The sequence below is a fragment of the Cynara cardunculus genome (genome assembly GCF_001531365.2).
Source record: "Cynara cardunculus var. scolymus isolate 2C chromosome LG 5, CcrdV1, whole genome shotgun sequence".
NCBI classification, from domain to species: domain Eukaryota; kingdom Viridiplantae; phylum Streptophyta; class Magnoliopsida; order Asterales; family Asteraceae; genus Cynara; species Cynara cardunculus.
In genome coordinates, this window is record NC_037532.1 from 2,688,305 (window position 1) to 2,709,560 (window position 21,256).

A 21,256-nucleotide genomic window follows, 5' to 3' on the forward strand; every position below is an offset into this window, starting at 1 on the left:
TCTGAACATCCATAACTGGTTTTTATGTGATCGTCAGGGAAAATGTGCACCTCTGGATGAGACAGAGCTATGAACATTTTCAATAGATTTTCTAAGATAAAAATCTTTAAAAAAATACATTCAACTTCAATAGCTTTTTTTCATGTTAGATGTTAACAATACTAATTATATTATTAAAATATTACTTTTTCACTTAAACATCTAATAGTGAATTAAAGATTTGGTCCCTGTGGTACATCGAAAATTGTGACTTGCGTCCCTAAACTATAAAATCTATGGACATGGTCCTCGTGGTTGTCATTTTCTTATGACTAAGATCCCTCTCACTAACGATCGTCAGGGACTAACAGAACAAAATACGCTTGTGTTCTTCGTGCATGCTCATATTGGAAAAAAGTAACATACATACACATGTGTGTGTACATATATAACCACGCAAAATGCATACATGGACGAAGAACAAGGGGATGTCTCCCAAAGGGGGTCGTGGGTTTCTAGATGAGGGATACGGATGGGGGCGATGGTTGCAGCTGACAATGACTATGAGGTTGGAGGTGATAAGGAGTCGTTGAATAGGAAAGGCCACAACCCACATGTGGGGAAGGCTTCCTTAGAGAACAAGAACCAACGACGTCTTGTTTCTGCTTATGTTGTTTTCGTTGTGTGTGTGTGTGTGTATATATGTATATATATATATATATATCTATAGGGTTGGGTTCATGTGAGACCAAGGGTTTTTCGTGTGACCCGTAAGATAAATTTATGTTCATTAATCAACTTTACAGGCCAATGATCTAATGGTTTAAAGTTGCACGATGGCAATTTTGTGATTATTGAGAAGTCTTGTGGCAATTTTGTGATCATGAATGTTCAGGTTGTAGATCTAATCAAAGGGTTAAGAATTGGTTTTACGGGTCTAACCGAAAACCCTTATATATATATATATATAGGGGCCTAATCAAATGAGAACTGATTAGTTTGTGGTAACTGTGAGGTCCAATCTCAACCATAAATCAATAGATAAATTAGGAAATTTATAATTTTGGTAATTTTTAATTAAAATTTTAATGCAAGGGTATTTTAGGTATTTTCTTTCCTCTCTCCTATCTCCTCTTTTCTCTCTCCGTCCCCTGGCCTCCGACCACCGTCCTCCGGTGATACCACAATGGTATCACAATGCATCATATATGTGATTGGGTATCACACTGTGGTCGTTTGTGCGGTCGATCGGATATGTAACACAGTGGTATCACAATGCATCTTATATGTGCTTGAGTATCACACTGTGGTATCACCGGAGGATGGTGGCTGGAGGCCGGAAGACGGGGACAGAGATAGGAGAGAGGAAATAAAATATCTAAAATGTCCTTGCATTAAAATTTTAATTAAAAATTACCAAAATTATAAATTTCCTAATTTATCTATTGATTTGTGGTTGAGATTGGATCTCACGGTTACCACAAACTAACCAGTTCTCCCTTGAATGGGCCCCTATATATATATATAGACTTGGGATCATGTGAAACCAAAGATTTTTCGTGAGACCCGTAAGACCAAATTTCAACCCTTTGATTAGATCTACAATTTGAACATTAATGATCACAAAATTGCCACGAGACTTCTCAATAATCACAAAATTGCCTCGTGCAACTTTAGACTATTAGATCATTAGCTTATAAAGTTGATCAATGGACATAAATTGGTCTTACGGGTCTCGCGAAAAACCTTGAGTCTTACGTGAACCCAACCATATATATGCATTTAGGTCATGCCAATTAACAAAAGCATTTCTAACAATTATGGTATTTTAGAAAATGTTGGAGATTTGAAAAAAGTTTGCTCCAACAATTATGCTTAATGCTCCTTTAAATTACAATAAGATACGAGAGAAATAAAAAAAATCTTCTAATTTAAAGAAGAAAGAAAAAAAATATAGCGTGTTTGTTGTAAATGTTAGAACATCTCCAACAAATTCTCCAAAATGGGGAATCAACCGGACAGGATCAGTGTTTGTTGTAAATGTTTGGCCATCACAACCGGACAGGATCAGGCCCATTTGACCATCTCACACCGGGCCGGGATATCATAAGATGAGCCCACTGCCCACCTCGCAAGTCCAAATCCAATGGACTCTGGTCCATGGAAGTTTTACGATCCGACCCGATCCGACCCGACTGCCGACGGTACCAGCAAGCAAGTACAACACTCTTATCATCATCACATCATTCTCGCCATCCCCAAACCAAATCGCTCATCTCTCTCCCTAAATTCGGAGAGAAATGAGTACGGCAATTTCCTCACCAATTGCATGTTCCCGTGTTCCATCCAATGCCCAAATCGTTAGAACATCCAATCCATCGTCTTCTTCAATCATCCGYCTTAACTCCACAAATAACCGGCATGGGAAAGGAGCAGTAGGAAYGTTGTTGCAGAAGAAGAAGTTGGTTCTTCCAAGACATGGTTTTAGGTGCAATTGTAGCAGCACACCTGGTGGCCCTGCTCCTGGTAAACCTTCTTCTTTAAGATGTAAATCGCACGATTCGTGGTGAAATTTTTTCATGTTTGTGGGTTATGAGATGATGGGGATTTTGTTTGTGATGAAAATTCAAGTGATTAGTTATTGAGTTTGGCCTTAGGGGATAACTAKTAGTTCTTGATTTTTGATTATTAGGGTATTTTTGCAGATTAGGGTTGGAATGCCCAATTTACGAGGGTACTGTGAGTGGATAGATTGKATTTTAGAGGTTTTGTTCCTTCATTTTCTTCAATTGGTCTATGGAATTGAGTTATCCTTCAAGTTATGGCTGGTTTTAAAGTTCTCTTCAAAATCTTGGTTATGGAGTCTGACTCTTTAGATGTATACTTTGACTTTTTAGTCAAACTGGTCTGGAGTATATATACAAGGGYGTTGTTGCTATATGCACCCCTTTTTATGCGTCAGCACGAAATGTGTRGGTAGGGTTGTATTTAGTAATATATAGCGGTGCATTTAGCCTAGGGGAAATGACCGGTATACGTATAGGTAATTAACAAAACGACCACTTTTCAATGTGTTTCCTGAAAGGAATAGGTATTTCGTTAAAGCATTTCGCCATATTGGCTATTTCCTTACACCGGGCCCACTTGTAAAAAGACAAGATTTTAGCCAAAAAAGGGATTTTGGGTCCCCCTGTGTAGCTATTTCGCCAAAAAGGCAAAAACCCACGAAATTAGCTAAATGCATGRAAAAAWCTTAACTTTTATACCATGAGTGCTTTAGGGGGTCCTCAAGATRTGTTTYCAGAWACCRCTATCCAATTACAACCCGTCTTTGCTCAATGGATGTGGGACMATCTAAGCCTTTAGTGAAATGTGTGGTTATTTTGTAAAAACGTAGAAAATTGGTCATTTTGTTAAATACTCGTATGTATTTCRGTTTGGTAATTTCCCCTTTTAGCCTAACCCATATATAGAATTTAACTATTCTCAGAAAGCTATCTAAAAATGGCTGATTTCACCATAAGAATCAAGAGACATGTCTCTTGTTTGGGGAGTAGAGGTGGTATTTGCCTTTGCCAAAAATGTTCATCTTTATCGGGTATAAAGATCGAATCATTGTATGCCTTTTCGACACCCAGAATTGCCTTGATTTGAGAAACTTGAAATCAAGACTCATTTGGCTTCTAAGCAAGTTGCTTTTTAGAAATTTACTGATTTTGGTTTAAGCTAGAATAACTATCCAAATAGATATGCAAGGCGCGCTTTATGCAACGAGAAAATGGGTAATAAGAACGATGATTAGGACTTGTAGGTTTATAAATTTTTAAAATTTCCATGCACGACTAGTTATCGTAGTTGGGAAAAAAATGAGAGGTTACAGTAGCATATTGAAGCTTAAATTTGAGTTTTTTTTATTAACCTGGATATCCAACCCGGTATGCGAGCTGACTAATCCTAGGGCAACCACCTGCTTTGCAGATAGCCCGGAGTCACCGCATTTGAACCTCCGTGGCCACAAGGGGATKTTTATTCCTCCTTGGATTTGAACCTGACCTCTGGTAATTTTTGACCTTTGGAGCCAAACTCAAACCAATCAAGCACCACCCTTGTGGTTAAATTTGAGTTTTATTGGTTACAGATGATGGAACAATAAAACCCTAACTGTAAATTTTGGAAATTTATTAATGTTTTGTACTGTATTTTGTGACAATAATTGAATTCTATATGATGATTATTTTGCGCCACTGGTGACAAAATTTATGGATCCGCCACTATTCCTWGTCTGCTACCTTAGTTCTGCATCTCCAAGAACTCCTATCAGATGTCGCTAAATGGTCYCGTGAGTGATCTAACTAATACCCTCTTATGTTTTGTGACACAAAATCATGTTGCMTAACTATTTGATTCTTGATTTGAGTACACCGTTTAAGTCAAATGAACGAAATCGCCTCCTTAAACACAAAGAATTGGAATTTGCAGGTGAAAATGAAAGCAAACAGGTTCTGGATGCATTTTTCTTGGGGAAGGCTTTTGCAGAAGCGCTGAATGAACGTATTGAGTCTACTGTGGGGGAGTTCTTGAGTACAGTTGGCCGGTTGCAAGCCGAACAACAAAAACAAGTACAGGAGTTTCAGGTACTAAACAGAATTTTCTTTCAGATCTTGCAAAATTGGAACTTTCCAGATACAATGACTTGTTACTAAGATATATCGGTAACAATTTAGGGTTTTGGGTTTATGTTAGTTTGCCTTCATGATGGAGTACATAGTTTGCCTTAAGGTCCTATTTTTAGCAGCTTAACGAGCTTAATGRGACTCACAACTTATTCAGTCAACTATACATGATTGTTTGGTAGTGACTTAATGATATAGAAAGCGACTTGTTCAATAAGCTTTTAGGGGAGCTATATGCAAAAAGCCAAGTTTTTTCCAAACTTGCCCCTCGCAATTAAAAAATTTACTACATCCATCTATGAAAAAACTCTCTCAAACAAAAACCTTCTCAATCTGTATAGACAGATTAATCCACACAGACAACTTTATCCATGCAGGACTTGATTGAAAACCAACAAAACAGCCCCTTAGTTCTAGTCTCAATACTGCTACAAATACAAAGTGGTTTTTGTTCTTTGATAATCATGGGTCTCCGTGTCWGCTTGTGCGCTCCTTGACTAATCCCATGGGGYCTGAAGATAACAACCAGGAAAATCCTTGGTGGCCCTGGAGAGACTCGAACTGGCGAACGGAACAATTAGCATAGAAAGATATCCTCAATGAGTTGAAAGGTGTGATGAATGAGCGCCTACGTATCATACCTCATTCGTTACATGCAAATTACGACGTTTTGTTTGACATGTAATTGAAAAATGTGATTCTCTATAATATATTATAACGTTTTTGTGATGCTATAACTAGTCTTAGGGCCTGTTTGTTAGAAGCTTWATAGGCTTAATAGGACTTGCAACTTATTAGGTCAGCTAGACATGACTRTTTGGTAGTGGCTTAATGATATAGAAAGTTGTTTTTCCAATAAGCTTCAGAGGGGAGCTTTGTGCAGAAAGTAGAGTTTTTTCCTAACCTACCCCTCCCTATTAAAAAACACGCTCTTTCCATTTATGAAAAACCCTTTCACACAAAAACCTTTTCAATCTATACAGAYAGATTAATGCACACAGACAACTTTATCCATGTAGGACTTAATGGAAAACCAACCAAACAAAGTTACTATTTCCCTTTCGGGGGAGTATCTTTCTGGTTTTGGTCTTCTCTTCCATTTTCTTTTCCTTTCTCTTCTAATTTTTCATACTTGCACACTTTTCACAAGTAAGGTGTTCAGGGAAACAACTGCTCTACTCCTTGGGGTAAAGGTCAGACATGGGTACCTCCCAGATCCCACCGCGGTTAGGATTTGGTTTGGTTAATTCAATAATTAGGGATGATGAGACAAGCTTGGTAAATTACTAAACTACYCATGTGAAATTAAAACCGTAAAACCTTACACAATTCTTCACCTACCYATACCTTGTTATCTTTTAACCATCATTATAATGATCTCATTCRGGTTTCGCGTCCCAAAGATAATACTCCCTCCGACCCTCCATTCTAAAATAAATGTCCACCATGAAAAAAACACAGTTTTAGAAACATAAGTTACGACTTTACCCTTGACAATTGAGGGAGTAATGAATTACTCCGTCTCATAATCAAGGGTAGAATTGGAAAGCAAACATTTACGTCTAGAAATAGTCGCTTATTTTGGGACTAACTAAAATAGAACTGTAAACACTTATTTTGGGACGAATGAAGTATGTAAATATACGATGTTAACATGAACATATTCCAAAAAGGAAAAAAAAACCATAGAGTCTCAATTTGATTGGTCGGACTTGTGTGCAGGATGAAGTGCTAGAAAGGGCTAAAAAGGCGAAAGAGAAAGCAGCACGCGAAGCCATGGAAGCACAAGGACTTGTTYCCAAGTCGGCTTCATCAAGTATAATTTCGTCACCAACGGCTAATAAAACTACAAATGGTTCTGGAACAGAACCTGCAGCCGTTGATGAACCGACGGTTTCACCATCTTCATCAAGCTCGGGTTCTGATCGTAACGGCAGCACAGATCCACTTTTGGGAATACAGATAGATGATTAAGTGAAGGAATATATGTCATCTACTAAAGATGGTTGAGTAAAAATGGTTAATAGTTTAGGCTCATTGTGGAAGAAATGAGTTGGTATATTGATATGATGTTATATATGGACATGTTAAAATGAAAGAAAGATGTGAATGAGCAAGAGATTTTTGGATTATTTAGGGGATGCTTGGTGAACACTTGTCATTAGACTCTTTAGGTGGARYTTGTTTTTTAAGAGGTGTTGAWGTCTRAAGTCTGATTTCACCTCTGATKTATAAGWGGTGGTCTTGAAGTCTGAAATCTCAATTTTCTTCATTTTGGAGTTTGAAAAACTTTCGAACTGTGTGAGACAAACAAAAATAAAAATACGGATGCTTATTGGAATTTAGGGAGTAAATCTTATAAAATGTGAATAAAACTCTTTCCTCCCAATTAAATTTTGGAGATTTTTTCAAGTAGCTTTTCGTTCCTCCTATTTCTATCTTTCGTAAATCCTAGAATTTTACCTTTGATTATGAAAGACCGTCCAGGTCGTTGTGATCCTAACACTTCACCGGACCATTCGAACRAGGATCAGYTGGGCGGTTGGGACCTCAATATAATGTGGCAAGCTTAGGACATAGTGATGCGGGTCAMCATCGAGGCATGACGGATTAATGGTTTCTCAGGGGACTTGGGCATGGCCGCCGTTGAGGAGGCTTCTCCAGACTACAATTCGGACGACGAGGCCGCCCGATCTTCAAGTTGTTATCCTTGGCACATATCGTGTCAAGGTTTGTTTACGTGCCAATGCTTCGACCGCAACCCCAGGACAAGCGAGACTACCGAAATTATTGGATTTATAAAASACGAACTMGCATTGTGGGCCWCCACCAGAGTTTCCTTTGGCTTCACCCCGCTCAGGCATAGTTCACCRCCAAGGTCTAAATACAGTCGATGGGGTGCCCGCAGGAMGGTGCCKCAAGCRCCCAGGTGTGAGCKCGATGCTCACGATGCCCTGCYGGCGKGCRTGCATGGTGCACYATATAACCATCATGGAATTCTAAATCCCATATTAATCGGATTTCATTGATATCCCGGTATTCAATTCTAGACTCTTTTTAAAATCAAAAACAAAATAACAAGTCGTATACTGCCTTGGATATGAGGAATTTTGAAATGGAATCCAATTCCAAATCTCAAAAACCAGACGAGCTCAAGATCCCATTTTGTTTGCAGGAATGGAAAAGATTTAAAAGGATTTAGAATTCAAATTCATTCCAATCCATCTTTGGTTTACAGGATTGTTCAGATTTAAAATATTTAAAACATAAGATTTCAAAATCTTACAACAGGGTTGGAATTTCAAAGATTTTTATGTTTTAAAATATGTTACATATAACCACAAGGGAGGTGTCTGATTAGTTTGAGTTTAGCTCCAAAGGTTAAAAGTATCAGGAGGTCTCAGGTTCAAATTCAAAGAGGAATAAAAATCTCCTTGTGGCCATGGAGGTTCAAATACGGTGACTCAAGACTATCTACAAAGCAGGTGGTCGTCATGTGATTAATCGACTCGCAGAATGGGTTGAATATCCATGTTAATCAAAAAAAATGTTACATATATTTATTTTATAATAATTAATTAATAATAAAGTTACTTAATTATATATAATTTATTTTTTTAAATTATTTATAAAGAACAGAATTCAAATTCATTTAAAATCCAAATCCTACCAAAAAAACAGAACAACGAAATCTAAAAGCAAAACGAAGTTTTGTGAAGTCAAAATTCCATTTATGTACGATTCAGATAAAAGAAACAAATACAAAGTTATAATAATCTCATCATTCAAACAAAAAGAGATACCACTTTTGGTTGACCAAAAGATATCTGTTCGAGTAGAAGTGTTCCATATCATCATCATATCATAAATATTGCTTCAAYTTCACCTTCAAAACTAAACCATAAATTCCAACACAATTACTTTGCAGATTCACTCTCATCAACCTCCATCGTCGTCGTCTCCGGCAACTCGATTTTGCTGTTTCCATCATCATCATCACCATCATCATCATCATCATCATCATCATCCATGGCAGTCGAGCCCTTGTAATCCACCTTGAAGTCATAATCGCCCTCCACCGATTCATCTTCTACGATTGTGTTTGCAGCCGGTTTGTTGGTTTTTTTCCTTCTTTTCTTTTCAGCGTTCGATAGCTTCTTGTTTTGTTGGCTACTTASGTTCGTTACTTTGGTTTCTGGTGCGCCTTCTGCCATGGCTTGATCTTCGCCTTCGGTCTTTGTGCTCCTTTCTAATGGGGTTTCAACTTCCGTGGTTGTTTCTAGTTGTTTTTCATTCTGTCGAAGTAAGAACTCGTATGGGTAAGAACACAATCTAGSAACAAAGACGTTTTCAATTTTCAAATCTCACAGGTCTCGGTTGTTCGTTGAAAAGCTAGTGGTTGACTAATAATCTAGCTGATAAACTAGATGTTTGGTAAAAACTAGCAGTAAGCGGATATATAAGTCGTATTTGCTAAAAACTAATTGATAAATGGTGATAAACTAATCACGTTTGGTAAAAAAACTAGCTGATAAACTAAACATCAATGTAAAATTACCTACAATAATAAGGGTTTTGGTCATTTATATACTCCCTCAATCACAAAATAATTGCCTATATTACTATTTTAGTTTGTCCTAAAATAAGTATCCCCTTTCAAAAGTAAATGCCTACTTTCCCATTCTACCCTTAATTATGTGATGAAGAAAATTTCTCATACTATAATTAAGRGTAAAACTGTCATTTTGTTGATTAAGAAGTGTAATAATTTTCATTCTAAASCCGTGTCTTTTTCATTCTGAACATTTATTTTCGGGGTCATTTACCCAGTAAGCGTTTACCGGTAAGAGTMAGGACTTCCACTTAATTTACCGGATAAGATTTTACCGGGTAAGAGTCATTGCTCTCRCTACCGAGTAAGACTCTCGGTCCTTGTTATCGCTCTTACCGGGTAAGATTTTCAATCCTTGTCATATTCATCCGATAAGATAAAGTGACTCGGTAAGCACTTAGTGGGTAAACGTTCGGTAAACGGCTCCTTAGTTTCACAAAACATTTAAAACCCCCTTAGGAACGATATAATAAAAAATATATTATAAATAAAATCAATGCCATCAAACCCATTCAATGATTACTGGTTGGGAAATTTAGTAACTTCGATTTCGAACTATTTTGACATCTATTATTTTTAACATATATGGAGTCTTATATTTTGACAAGTTGTGGAAAAAGAATACGAACCTCAAGCATTGACTCGTCGAAATGAAGAGGGTCACTTGGCGGAATCTCAACGGGATTAAATTCAAGTACGGATTTGAGGCTGCCGATATACGATGATTCGGTGCCGTATACTTCATCCACATTGAACTCTTTTCCTAGTTCTGATACAATATTTGCATCCATAGCCTCCCCTTSCCTAGTTGGAGGCATTGTATAGTATTGAATTTTACCTGCAAGGTGAAAATAAGCATACTTTAGTTGCCTTATTTCTTTCTATGTGAGAATATGTAGAACCCCATTAAATTACTTGTTGGTTTTCCATTAATTCATGTATGGATAAAGTTGTCTGTGTGGATGAATCTATCTGTATTGTATAGATTGGGAAGGTTTTTTGTTGGGGGATTTAGGGTTTTTGCATAAATGGAAGGAGTGTAAGGATCTATTCCATCTATTCAATTTCCCGGCGTTTTCGTGCAATAAACCCCTCCCGCCAAAGACTTTTTAACTGGGAGGGGTGGGTTTGGAAAAAAAAATTGGCTTTCTGCATAAAGCTCCCCGAGACTTACTGAATATGCCACTTCCATATAATTAAGCCACTATCGAGCAATCATGTATAGTTGACTGAATAAGTTGCAATCTCATAAGCTTATTAAGCTGCTAACAAACAGGCACTCATTCTCCAAACAAGCATTTGAGAAGAGAAGGGAGGTTCGAAATATAGAGAGGATAAATGGTCCAAGTCTAGCCGAGGTGGAACTCCAGCACACCCCTTCCGAYAGAGGCTATACGGGTATAGATTATGCTAGTGTCCAGAGAGGGTTAGACGAGTACAGATTGCCACGGAGTGTTGAGTAGGCTAGGACACAAATTGTCCCGGTGCGAGAGGGGGCTAGGGCACAAATCATCCTAGTGTCGAGGGGAGATAGACAAGTACAGATTGCCCCAGAGACTCGAGTCCCTAAGATGATAGACCGTGGGAATCTGATACAATATGAGAATACGTGAAATCCTTTYGAATCACTCTCTAAGGTTGTGCTTGGAGAGGATAGAACAATTGTTCAACATTTGGTAAGACGGAATTGGAAAAGCAGAACAGATAAAATGAGTTGTTTATATCTTTTATATATTCTGACTAATTTATGTATTTTATTAAATTATAATAAAAGAAATATTTTTATAACAAAATATATCATTAGAAAGTTTTCGTCAAAATGATACAAAAATCATGTTTATRTAGTTTCCAATTTTTATTTCATATTCTTTCAATATTCTTTTTTCTATTATTAATATTTAATAGATTACATAAGTTAACTAAAAAGATAAAAACCATAAAAATAATATTTTGACAGTAAAGTGAAAGTTTAAAGAGCATGAAATACAACAAATAAAATTTAAAGAGTAAAATAAAATGTAAAGAGGGAGGCGTATTTAATGTTTTAGAAGAGAATTAAGTTTTATTTTGAGGTTATATTGGTAATATATAAGTGCGTTCCAACGTGTTCAATGGGGGGTGGGGGTGGAACACGCCTGATCCACACTGTTCCTGTTTGTTCCACATAAAAGTCCTGCCAATCATGGAACTTATGTGTTGGAGGTGGAACACGCCTGATCCACTATGTTCTTGTATGTTCCACATAAAAGTCCTGCCAATTATGGAACTTATATGTTCTATCCAGTACTCCAGTGTACCAAACGAATATATTGAGGGAAAATGGTCTTAGTCTAACAGATCTGGAACTCCTACACTTTCTTTTWCTCGTTTTTATTTCTCTTGTTCAGGGAATGGTATTTTGGTCTTGTACTTTAGCTAATTTGTGCAAATGCATGCCAAGAGTTAAAGTTATTGATGTTCTACTAATACGGACCTTCATTCCAATCATGTAGCACAATTTTTGCAGCAGCATTGATGTCCACAAGGCCTCCCTTTTTAAGCTTACCTCTGATGGTAGCCACCTTAGAAAGAAAGTCATCTACAGAATTGAAGATCGGAATCTTATATAACGTTACCAACATTTCGGCTGGACATAACTTGAGGATTTCCTTCACTGCAACCACATATAACATCATTCAGTCACGGCAAAAGAAAGTTGAATCTAAAGCATTTGCACTTCTGATTTCATATTTGGCTWTTTGTTGCAAATCATTTCATCTTTCTCGTGAAAAAGATGAAAAAAAAGATACCATGTTAATGAGCAAATTTGGACCAAAACAAAGTAGAATGGCAATTTTAGAATTTACATTTACAAAATTTGTCAATAGTTGTTAACTGTAACATCCCAAGCCAACTGTACCAGATATTGTCCTCTTTTTCCACACMTGGACTCAYGGTTTTAAAACACGTCTGATAGAGGATGTATTTGATCCCTTATAAGGCAACCSTTGTTCCTCTAACCGATGTGGGATCTTACATTAATCCTTCCAAACTATCGTGTGTCTTTTTGGCACCCTTAAAGAGTAGAGCGTTGTTTCTATGAAGACCCCCCACCCCCGGCTAAAAGAGATTTGAGAAACTAGATATGAAAAATAAAAAGAGAGTAAACTACAAATTTAGCCCCTGTGGTTTGTTAAAAACAACAGTTTTCGTCCCTACAGTTTCGAAATTACAATTGGCAAAATGTCCAGATATGGTCCCTCTGTCTAACGACCGTTAAAAAGTTCTGTTAAATGAGGTGTATTTTCGTCTTTTTATCGATTTTTTGTCATTTACMCCATTAGAAACCACAGGGACCAAATTATAAAATCGCATTTTGATTGATTAAAAGACAAAAAAACGATAAAAGTACAAATATATCACTTATTTAACGGGAACTTTTTAGCGGCTGTTAGAGGAAGGGGCCAAATCTGGACGTTTTTACAAACCACAATAGCCATCTTGTAATTTCAAAACTGTGACAAAAAGTGTTATTTTCGACAATTTGTAGTTTAATCTAAATAATAACAAATAAGGATCCAAACGGTAAATAGTAACACATAAAACAGATCTTTCATGGATAAATCTGATTACCTGGAGAAACGGGGTCCTCTAGCTTCTCAATTTTAACGCAATTTCGGAGAGCGACAGCAGAATCATTCTCCCCGGATTTAAGCATCACAACACCAGGGCAGTCCAACAATTTAACATTCTTGTCTAAGTGAACTTCTTGCATGGTTCTCGTTAGACCAGGGGTAGCCCCGACATTGACAACATGACATCTCTTCAAGCTATTAATTAGACTGCTCTTGCCTACATTTGGCAGGCCAACTACACCCACGGTGATCGACTTTTTAATCTGTGCCAAAAAGAACATGCTATCAAAACCAAACCAAACCGACCCAGTAAATCCCAMTAGAAAGTATGTCTAGGGGTGCATTGTATGAGACACGACCTCTACATAGAGAGGTACAAAAAAGCCCAGGCCTGGCCCAAGCCCAGTATGAAAAGCCCCAGACCTAGTGACGCCAAAGCCAGGTCGGAGCCAGCCCAATCAGGCTGAAATTTTGGGGGCAGGCCTGGGCCTAGGCCCCAAAAAAATCCTGGCCTGGCTTAAAAAGGCCCRGGACTTCTTTGCTCACTCAAAACGGGATTGAAAGGTCTGGGCCCAGGCCCAAAAATCCCAAAGCTTGTGCATCTTTAACCCCAAAGAGTAGTGGCAGTTTCAGTGAAGAAAACCGGCTTGTGCAAGAGTGTGAGCAAACAGGTAGCAGGAACAAACTCTACCAAATCGCCACCCCAATGGAAACTAAAAAATRTATTTAAAATTGTTGCAAAATGACCAAAAAAATGTTTTACATACTTTTAACTTAAATTTATTTAGTTTAAATGTTTCAAAATGACTAAAACGCCCCTCACATGACTAGCACGTGAGGGCACGTAACGGATGACGGTCCACTTGCAAGCAAATTCAAAGGGTGTGGAATCTAGTGCAATTTCTAAATTGGAATGGAGATAGAGTTTATCAAAACCRCAGGGAGGATTTATGTAATTTACTCTAAAATTAACCACCACCCAATCAAAGACATGAAGAGTTTACATGAATTCTCCTAATGACGGAAGAACAAGAAAAACACATTGAAATATTGTTAAAAAGATACCTCATGACTTCTTGAGTAATTCTTCAGTAGCTTTAAAAGAGTTTCTGCTCCTAGGCAGTCACTTGTTTGCAAAAGATTGTTGGTCTTTTTTGCAGCCTTGGAAGATTTCCATCCGAGGTTAGATTTCTGCTCTTGAGTGCTACACTTAAAAGCAACTGTTGGCAACTCCTCTCTTAGATACTTGAGCCACTTTTCAGCAGCTTCACGAGGAACGAGATCTAATATCCAAATTCCAGCAGATAGTAAGCCACGAGTAAGCACAAAAGAAGATCAAATGATAATGAGCCTGTTGTCAGGCAAAAAGACCAGACCTTTCGGTTCGGTCCAGACCACCGGTCCTCAGTAGGTCCGAACGTTTTTAGGCGGACCAGTCTTTTTTTAGGACCAGATATAGCCCRAATCACATAAAACCTTGGGAAAGACCAGATCGGCCCAAAACCAATTTTTTATTAAAAAGGTCAATTTTTGTCTCAGAAAAATCAAATAAAATGTAATTAAAAAGAATAAAAATTTTAAAAAATTAAAACAAAAATCAATAACCATTGACCAAGACATTGACCAAATCAGTCTTTTCAGGACCGGTCCATGCCCATCTCGCCATCTCTACATTTTGGTTCAATTACAMAAAGATAAAAGAAAATTGCATCTTCACTGGTTAAAGTGCCTACACAGATCATGATCCAAATGATTTTTTGGATTCATATTTGCCTAAGMTAACTCCAACTAGGCGTGTAAACGAACACGAACAAAGGTKCRTTCCTGATCRTTCATTTAACTTAACCACACAAACAAAAAASTTGGTGYGTTCATGTTCGTTYGTTAAGAAATTGTGCTTGTTCGTGTTCATTTATGTTCGTTYGTTAAGATGCTAAACGAACATAAATGAACATAAACGAACAAAAAACAACCACCATTACTCATCATTTCGTTCCTCAAAATTAACATAACAAAATAAAAAACCTGGTAACTTAAAAGGGATAAAAAAATGAATTCTAAAAATATGACATGAATATTTATTCTATATACTAATGTTATGTATATAAACAAACGTTCACAAACGTAGCTAAACGAACAAAAAAAAATGTGTTCATGTTCGTTCATTTACTAAATAAACGAACATAAACGAATTTTCCTCCAAATGGTTCGCTAAACATTCGGTTCGTTCACAGCCCTAACTCCAACTGATGCAGTGTCAACCTCAAGAACAGAAAGCAGATAGGACAAGAAGATTACCTATTTTATTGAGGAGCAACACAAGATGTTTTTCAGGACCAGCTTTCAAGACCATCTTTTCCATATCGATACAACGGGTACCAAGGGGATCCCGAACATCAAGCACTTCCAAAATGACATCAGATGCTTCAATAACTTTTGCCAACTCCTTGTAAAACGACCTCTCTGAATTGTCCAAGAAAACCAAAAAACTTTCAAAGAGATGATGCCGAGACCAGATTTGCATTTTGGAGTTAGAGAAGTCGGTAAAAGTTTAGAGAGACCATAAATGGTCACATACCACGGGTTTTACTTGTAGCCGTGGAATCACCAGCGGCTTTTCTCTCTCCAAATTCTTGTTCCTTGGCAGAAACCTGTTCGGCAAGATTGGTGATATCGTCACCATCATCCTCCAATAGACCCAACTTCCTCTTTTTAGCCTGAAGTAAGATGGTGTCATTTTAAAATCAACGCTTTTGTACCAGAAGGCGTTATGATTGATAAAATATCTAGCAGAAACAAAAGACTAGTACCCAAAAATAACAAGAAAGCAATAAAGGTTCATGTTTCTATTTTAGTTTGTCCAAAATAAGTGTCCATGTGTCTATTTTAGTTTGTCCCAAAATAAGTGTYCAGTTTCAAAAGCAAGTACTACTTCCAATTCTGCCCTAAATTATGAGATGAAGAAATTCATTACTCCCTCTACTATTAACTGTCATTTGGTCAATTAAAAAGTGTAATAATTGCACRTTTCTAAAACTGTGCACCCTTCTATTGTGAACGTTTATTTTGGGACGGAGGGACTAACACATATGACCACGAAAACGCTCTCAAATAATGTTGTGACATATTAAGTTGTATTGGATACAAAGAAAGTGATCATATGATCTAATARCAGCACCTTTTGTATAGGTTCAATGTTACCTATGAGCTGCTATTTCTTATCCTTCTCGTCCTATGTTCACCATGTCCTTCTAGTCACCCGCTATGTTGTGACCGCGCCRCTATAGTGGTCGTACCGCAGTTCGCTAACATTGACAAAATAGCAGTCCAAAATGGGGTCTCTCGGTGCTGCTAATAGCGGCCCAATGTACCGGCATTTAACCAGCTCGTTTAAGTTGATGTTTTGATGTTAAAACTATATATTTTTATTCAATATATATGATAAGTTAAACTATACATATAATTCTAATTATTGTACAGACCATTATCTTTTGATGCCATACCATCGCCATAACCATTATATATCGAATCAGAGTTTTAACATCTATTTCAGATTTTGACATCTGTAACTGCATAGGTCAACAGTTTGCTCACACCTGCACATGTCAGGGTCTTCACAAACCACAGCTCCACTAGGTCCAGCCGTCCAGTCAGTGTACATCCCACTCCAACACCCCCCCCCCTCTTTCAAGTGGGATTTAGGGGCTGTTTGTTATGTTTTTCATCAAGTCTTGTAAGGATAAAGTTGTCTATGTGGATTAATCTGTCTAACAGTGTATAGATTGGAAAGGTTTTGTTCGAGAGGGGTTTTTCACATATGGAAGAAGCATWTTTTTTAATCGGGAGGGGCAGGTTTGAAAATAATTTGGCTTTATGCATAAAGCTCCCCCTAAAAGCTTGCTGAATAAGCCACTGTTTGGCTTTCTGCATAAAGCTCCCCTGAAAGCTTATGAATAAGCCTAAAGCTCCCCCTGAAAGCTTAATGAATACGCCATTTTCTATATTATTAAGCGACCAACAAACAGTCAAGTRTAGCTAACAAAATAAGTTGTAGTCCCATTAAGCTCATTAACCTGCTAACAAACAAAACAGACCCTCAATGGGTCAGTTTGGTTTGGGTTTTATTAGCATTAGAAAGTGTAAGGTTTTGACATGAACAATGTTCACATTTGAAACTATACCTAACATATTGAATATCAAACTCCAAATAAACACATTAACCCAATGAACCATAMAACCAGCTAAATGAAAACAAATTACCCTCTCTTTACGAGCAGCCTTTTTCTGCTCAATTTCCTCAACCGCCTTAGTACGACGAGCTTCGAGAGCCTTGAGCTCTTGTTCCTTGAAAGGCCAATCGTTAGGGATACCTGGATCCTTCTCAACCTTAGGCCTTTTGTTCAAMCCAAGCTTCTTCGCCTCTTTAGCCTTCTTCTTATGGTGCTCCTTCACCTTCTTTATCACTTTGTGCTTCTGCTTCAATGTTACTCTCTTACTCTTACTCTCTGCACATACATACACAAAATATATCTATCAAACTTGAGCAAAAAAAAGGATAGATGAACACACACACACACATGTACGTGAATTGAGAAAAATTAGGGTTCTAATTGAATGTATAAAATCGAATTTACTTTTGCTTCTCTTCGGCATGTTTGCTTGGTGGTGGGAGGTCTGATTCGGAGRTTACAGAAAGAAGATGGAGAAGGGCTTATGGCAGCAAATTAGGGTTTTTGAAAGGCGGAGGCGCCGAGTATATATACATATTACTCCCTCCATCTTGTATATAAAAATAAAATAAAATGGAATTAATTCTTTTTTTTAACAAATTAATTAATAATTAATAATTAAAAATAATAAAGTTTTTTTAAAATTCCTATTTACATGTAACAATGTTTTAGAGTTGATTACGTGAATGTCAAATTCATTATTTACTTCGTTATAAATGGACATCATATCATTAAGGGRTTGTTTACYTAAATGCTTACCCGRTAAATRATTACTATTAGTAGTCAACAATATAATTTATTTTATCTTAATATTGTAGTACATCAAAATKGTAYCGTATGYAACAATTTACTCGGTAASCGYTTATCTGGGTAAGAGTCGTCATCATCACTTACCGAGTAAGAYTCTTCATCTTTATCATTGCTCTTACRGGGKAAKATTKTTTTTACCATTGTCATGTTCATCCGGTAARAAAAATTACCAAGTAAGYACTTACCGGATGAGYGTTTAATAAACGGCCCCTAAATGTTACAATATCAGCATATTACTAGTTAAAATGACTATAAAAATGAAAATGTATGTATCTACCCCAAACCCTAAATGTCTGAGTCAGCTAGTGATGTTACCCACCAGTTTTTGTTCATGTGTATAAAACCTTTCATCTATRGTTACTACAGGTTTTTTATGTATCAGATCATAGGTATTATATTGCTTCGTAAAATTAAGCACCAAAGTAATCAGTTGGCTTCTTGTTTTTCGGAAACCCCATCTCAGTACATGCTTGTGTATAAACCACCACATTTGTCTTCTTGTCCGACAATCCATCGTAGTGTGTGCAAAACCCCGAACTCGTGACCATTATTGTTGTTTTCTTATTAGGCGTGAAACCGCTATAATATATATTTGTGTGTGAAACTCCAAACCTGTAACTACCACTCATGTATTTGTTCTTTGACAACCCACCTTAGATTGTGTCTTCTCTTGTGAAAGCCTGAGCTTCTAACGATCATTGTTGTCTTCTTCCTTTTCCTCGATAACCCACCTTAGTTTTGTCTACATGTGTAAACTCTTATCCAACATCCCACYTTTTTTTTTATTAACCTGGATATCCAACCCGCTATGCAAGCCGACTAATCACAGGGCGACCACCTGCTTTACAGATATCCCAGAGACATCCCACATTTTTTTTTTTGTTTTTTTTTTTTGTAAGGGTGTCCAGGCCAAAGCCCTACTAATCCCCGACAAATTTGGAGGCTAAACATGGTCTCACATAAATGTCGTCAACACTTCCCTTCCAGGGCCCGAACTCGGGTTCATGACTATGTCATGCCCAAGCCTTTACCACGTGACATCCCACCTTTATGTGTGTGTAAAAACCGAAATAGTAACTACCTACTTTGTATTCTTCTTACTGGTAGCTTATTCGATATGTATAAACCCATTACAGGGTGGGTTCTAATGAGAATGAAAATTATGGTGAGTGTGATAACCGGTTTATTTGATATAAAGTTTGGGGGTTGTTTTAAACTTGGTTTGAAAGTTGTGGGGTGTGTTTTGAAAACTAATTTAAAAACTTTTTATCATATCCACTGTCTCATGTGAAGATATTTTCGTATATGTGTGTTTTTTCATTTTCAAATACTTTTGAGTTAAGAACTGAGAAAAATTGGGGTGTGTGTTTTGGTTAATTGGTTCGAATAAASAAAAGAAAAAGAGAAGAACTTGTTACGTTATATTAACTGATTATTTGTTGTTGTTTAAAGCCTTCATCTATCTGTGATTATAGGGTGAGTTTTTATTGTAAAGCATCATTTGATTTGCTTTAATAAGGAACTGTATGGTTTCCTGTTTCATACATGTGGTGTTTTAAAGTTTATTATATGTTATTTTTAACATAATATTGGGATTTGATATGTTATTATCAAYTGATTGGAATAAGGGTGAAATACTGATGAGATGGGTAAATTTGTAATAAATGTTACATAATCAGGAACTTGACATACTGGGATAATGGTGGCATAATCGATTTTTCTGGAAAAAATGATGATCTTTTGATCATGGGTTATTGTTATCGCATCTATATGATGCGATGAGATTGATTTTATTGCATGTGTCTGATGCGATGAAATTGAGATTGAGGTCAAAATGTTATTTTATCGCATCYTTGAGGTGTCACAAGGGAAATTTAACGCATCTATATAATGCGAGGAATTGTGATTATCGCATCATTGGGGTGCAACAAGTTTGCTTATCACATCAGTGTAAYGTGACAAATATGTTTATCGCATCTTTTTGGTGTGACAAGTGAGTTTTATCGCATATGTTAGGTGCGACGAGTTGGGRTTATCGCATTTGTTGGATGCAGTAAGTTGAGGTGATCGCATCTATTGGATGCGACAAGGTGTGTTTATCGCATGTTTTGGATGCGACAAAAATGTGTAATCACATCAATGAGATGTGACAAGTTGGTGTTCTACATGTTTAATGCGACAAGTTGGTGTTCTATGTGTTTAATGCGACAAGTTGGTGTTTCTTTGGGTTTGATGCGATGAAAAGGGGTTATCTCGTCCATATGATACGACAAATTAATGTTTGTTATAATAAACAATGTTTACATATTATCTTTCAAATATTAGCTTCCCAAAAATGTTTTGGTGATTTTCACCCTGTAATTGTAATCAAGAGTATTGTTCGCTAAACCTTATGGTTTAACCCTCGTTTTATTTTAAAAAATGTGCATTACCGGTCGAGCACATATGAAAGGTAAAGTGAAAGGAAATATGTGAATAATATTGTTATTGCTTTACATTCGTGGATTTTTGGAAAGTTGGGTTTATACGTGTGCTTGAGGGTTTGTTATATTCAAGACATGTACTTTATATGTGAGTAAAAAATTTGTAACTACCTTTGCATGTAGCAATATGTGTACTTTTTAGATCAGTGTGTATATTTGTATTTCATGTTATATGGAATGTATGTGTTTCATGCAAATGAGAGTTGGGGTGTTACAGTGAGAAAGATAATAATGAATCAACACCCTTATCCGGTAGCCCAATCCAATATGTATAAACCCAAATTTGGAGAATTCTCAGTATTTTATTATTATTATTATTCATATCAACAAGAACCCTTAAAATCGAATGTTATGAGAGAAAAATAACAGTTTATGAATTATAATGAATACTTTAGTAATTTAAGTGACATTGTAAACTCCAAAATGGAGAAGTTGTTAGATGTGGATCTGTATTTTTTTCTGGATATTTCGACTTTATCTGTTCGAAATGCTCCTAAAGCTGGCGAGATAATTGATCTTTTCCATCAATAAAGTTGAAAGTATAATTACAGGGAGAATTGTATCAAGATAGAACCAACTTTARATTGATTCMTAATTTGGGGAACAAACTTTTAAAGCTATCGTTTTAGGGTACGAAACAAAAAAAATTCATTTGTTTAAGGGGCTCGATTACCTGTTTAGCAGGTAACTGGTTATCTCAATACGATGTGGCATAAAACAAAACAAAAACAATTGTTTGTATGGATAGTAAAACATGTAGGTCCCTTGTTTTTTCTTAAGAAAATATTGTAGATTTGGTCCATGTGCTATGAAGTTTATTATATAATCCATTTATAGATTTTGTCCTCGGTCCGGG

The 21,256-nt window shown here is 36.7% G+C and overlaps 2 protein-coding genes across 2 annotated transcripts; one reads left to right on the forward strand and one right to left on the reverse strand.

Annotated features, from left to right (window-relative positions):
* Positions 1-2,213: 2,213 nt before the first annotated feature.
* On the forward strand, positions 2,214-6,784 carry LOC112512559 (uncharacterized protein At4g13200, chloroplastic). Its single transcript, XM_025118586.1, has 3 exons — positions 2,214-2,505; positions 4,459-4,613; positions 6,375-6,784. The coding sequence occupies exons 1-3, from the start codon at positions 2,280-2,282 to the stop codon at positions 6,624-6,626; spliced, it is 633 nt and encodes a 210-aa protein (XP_024974354.1). The 5' UTR covers positions 2,214-2,279; the 3' UTR covers positions 6,627-6,784.
* Positions 6,785-8,441: 1,657 nt separating this feature from the next.
* Positions 8,442-17,608, reverse strand: LOC112513252 (guanine nucleotide-binding protein-like NSN1). The gene is made up of 9 exons (XM_025119464.1): positions 17,513-17,608; positions 17,139-17,383; positions 15,457-15,595; positions 15,177-15,341; positions 13,944-14,161; positions 12,877-13,141; positions 11,738-11,917; positions 9,894-10,102; positions 8,442-8,947 (listed from the first exon to the last, which is right to left on the reverse strand). The coding sequence occupies exons 1-9, from the start codon at positions 17,529-17,531 to the stop codon at positions 8,570-8,572; spliced, it is 1,818 nt and encodes a 605-aa protein (XP_024975232.1). The 5' UTR covers positions 17,532-17,608; the 3' UTR covers positions 8,442-8,569.
* Positions 17,609-21,256: the final 3,648 nt, after the last annotated feature.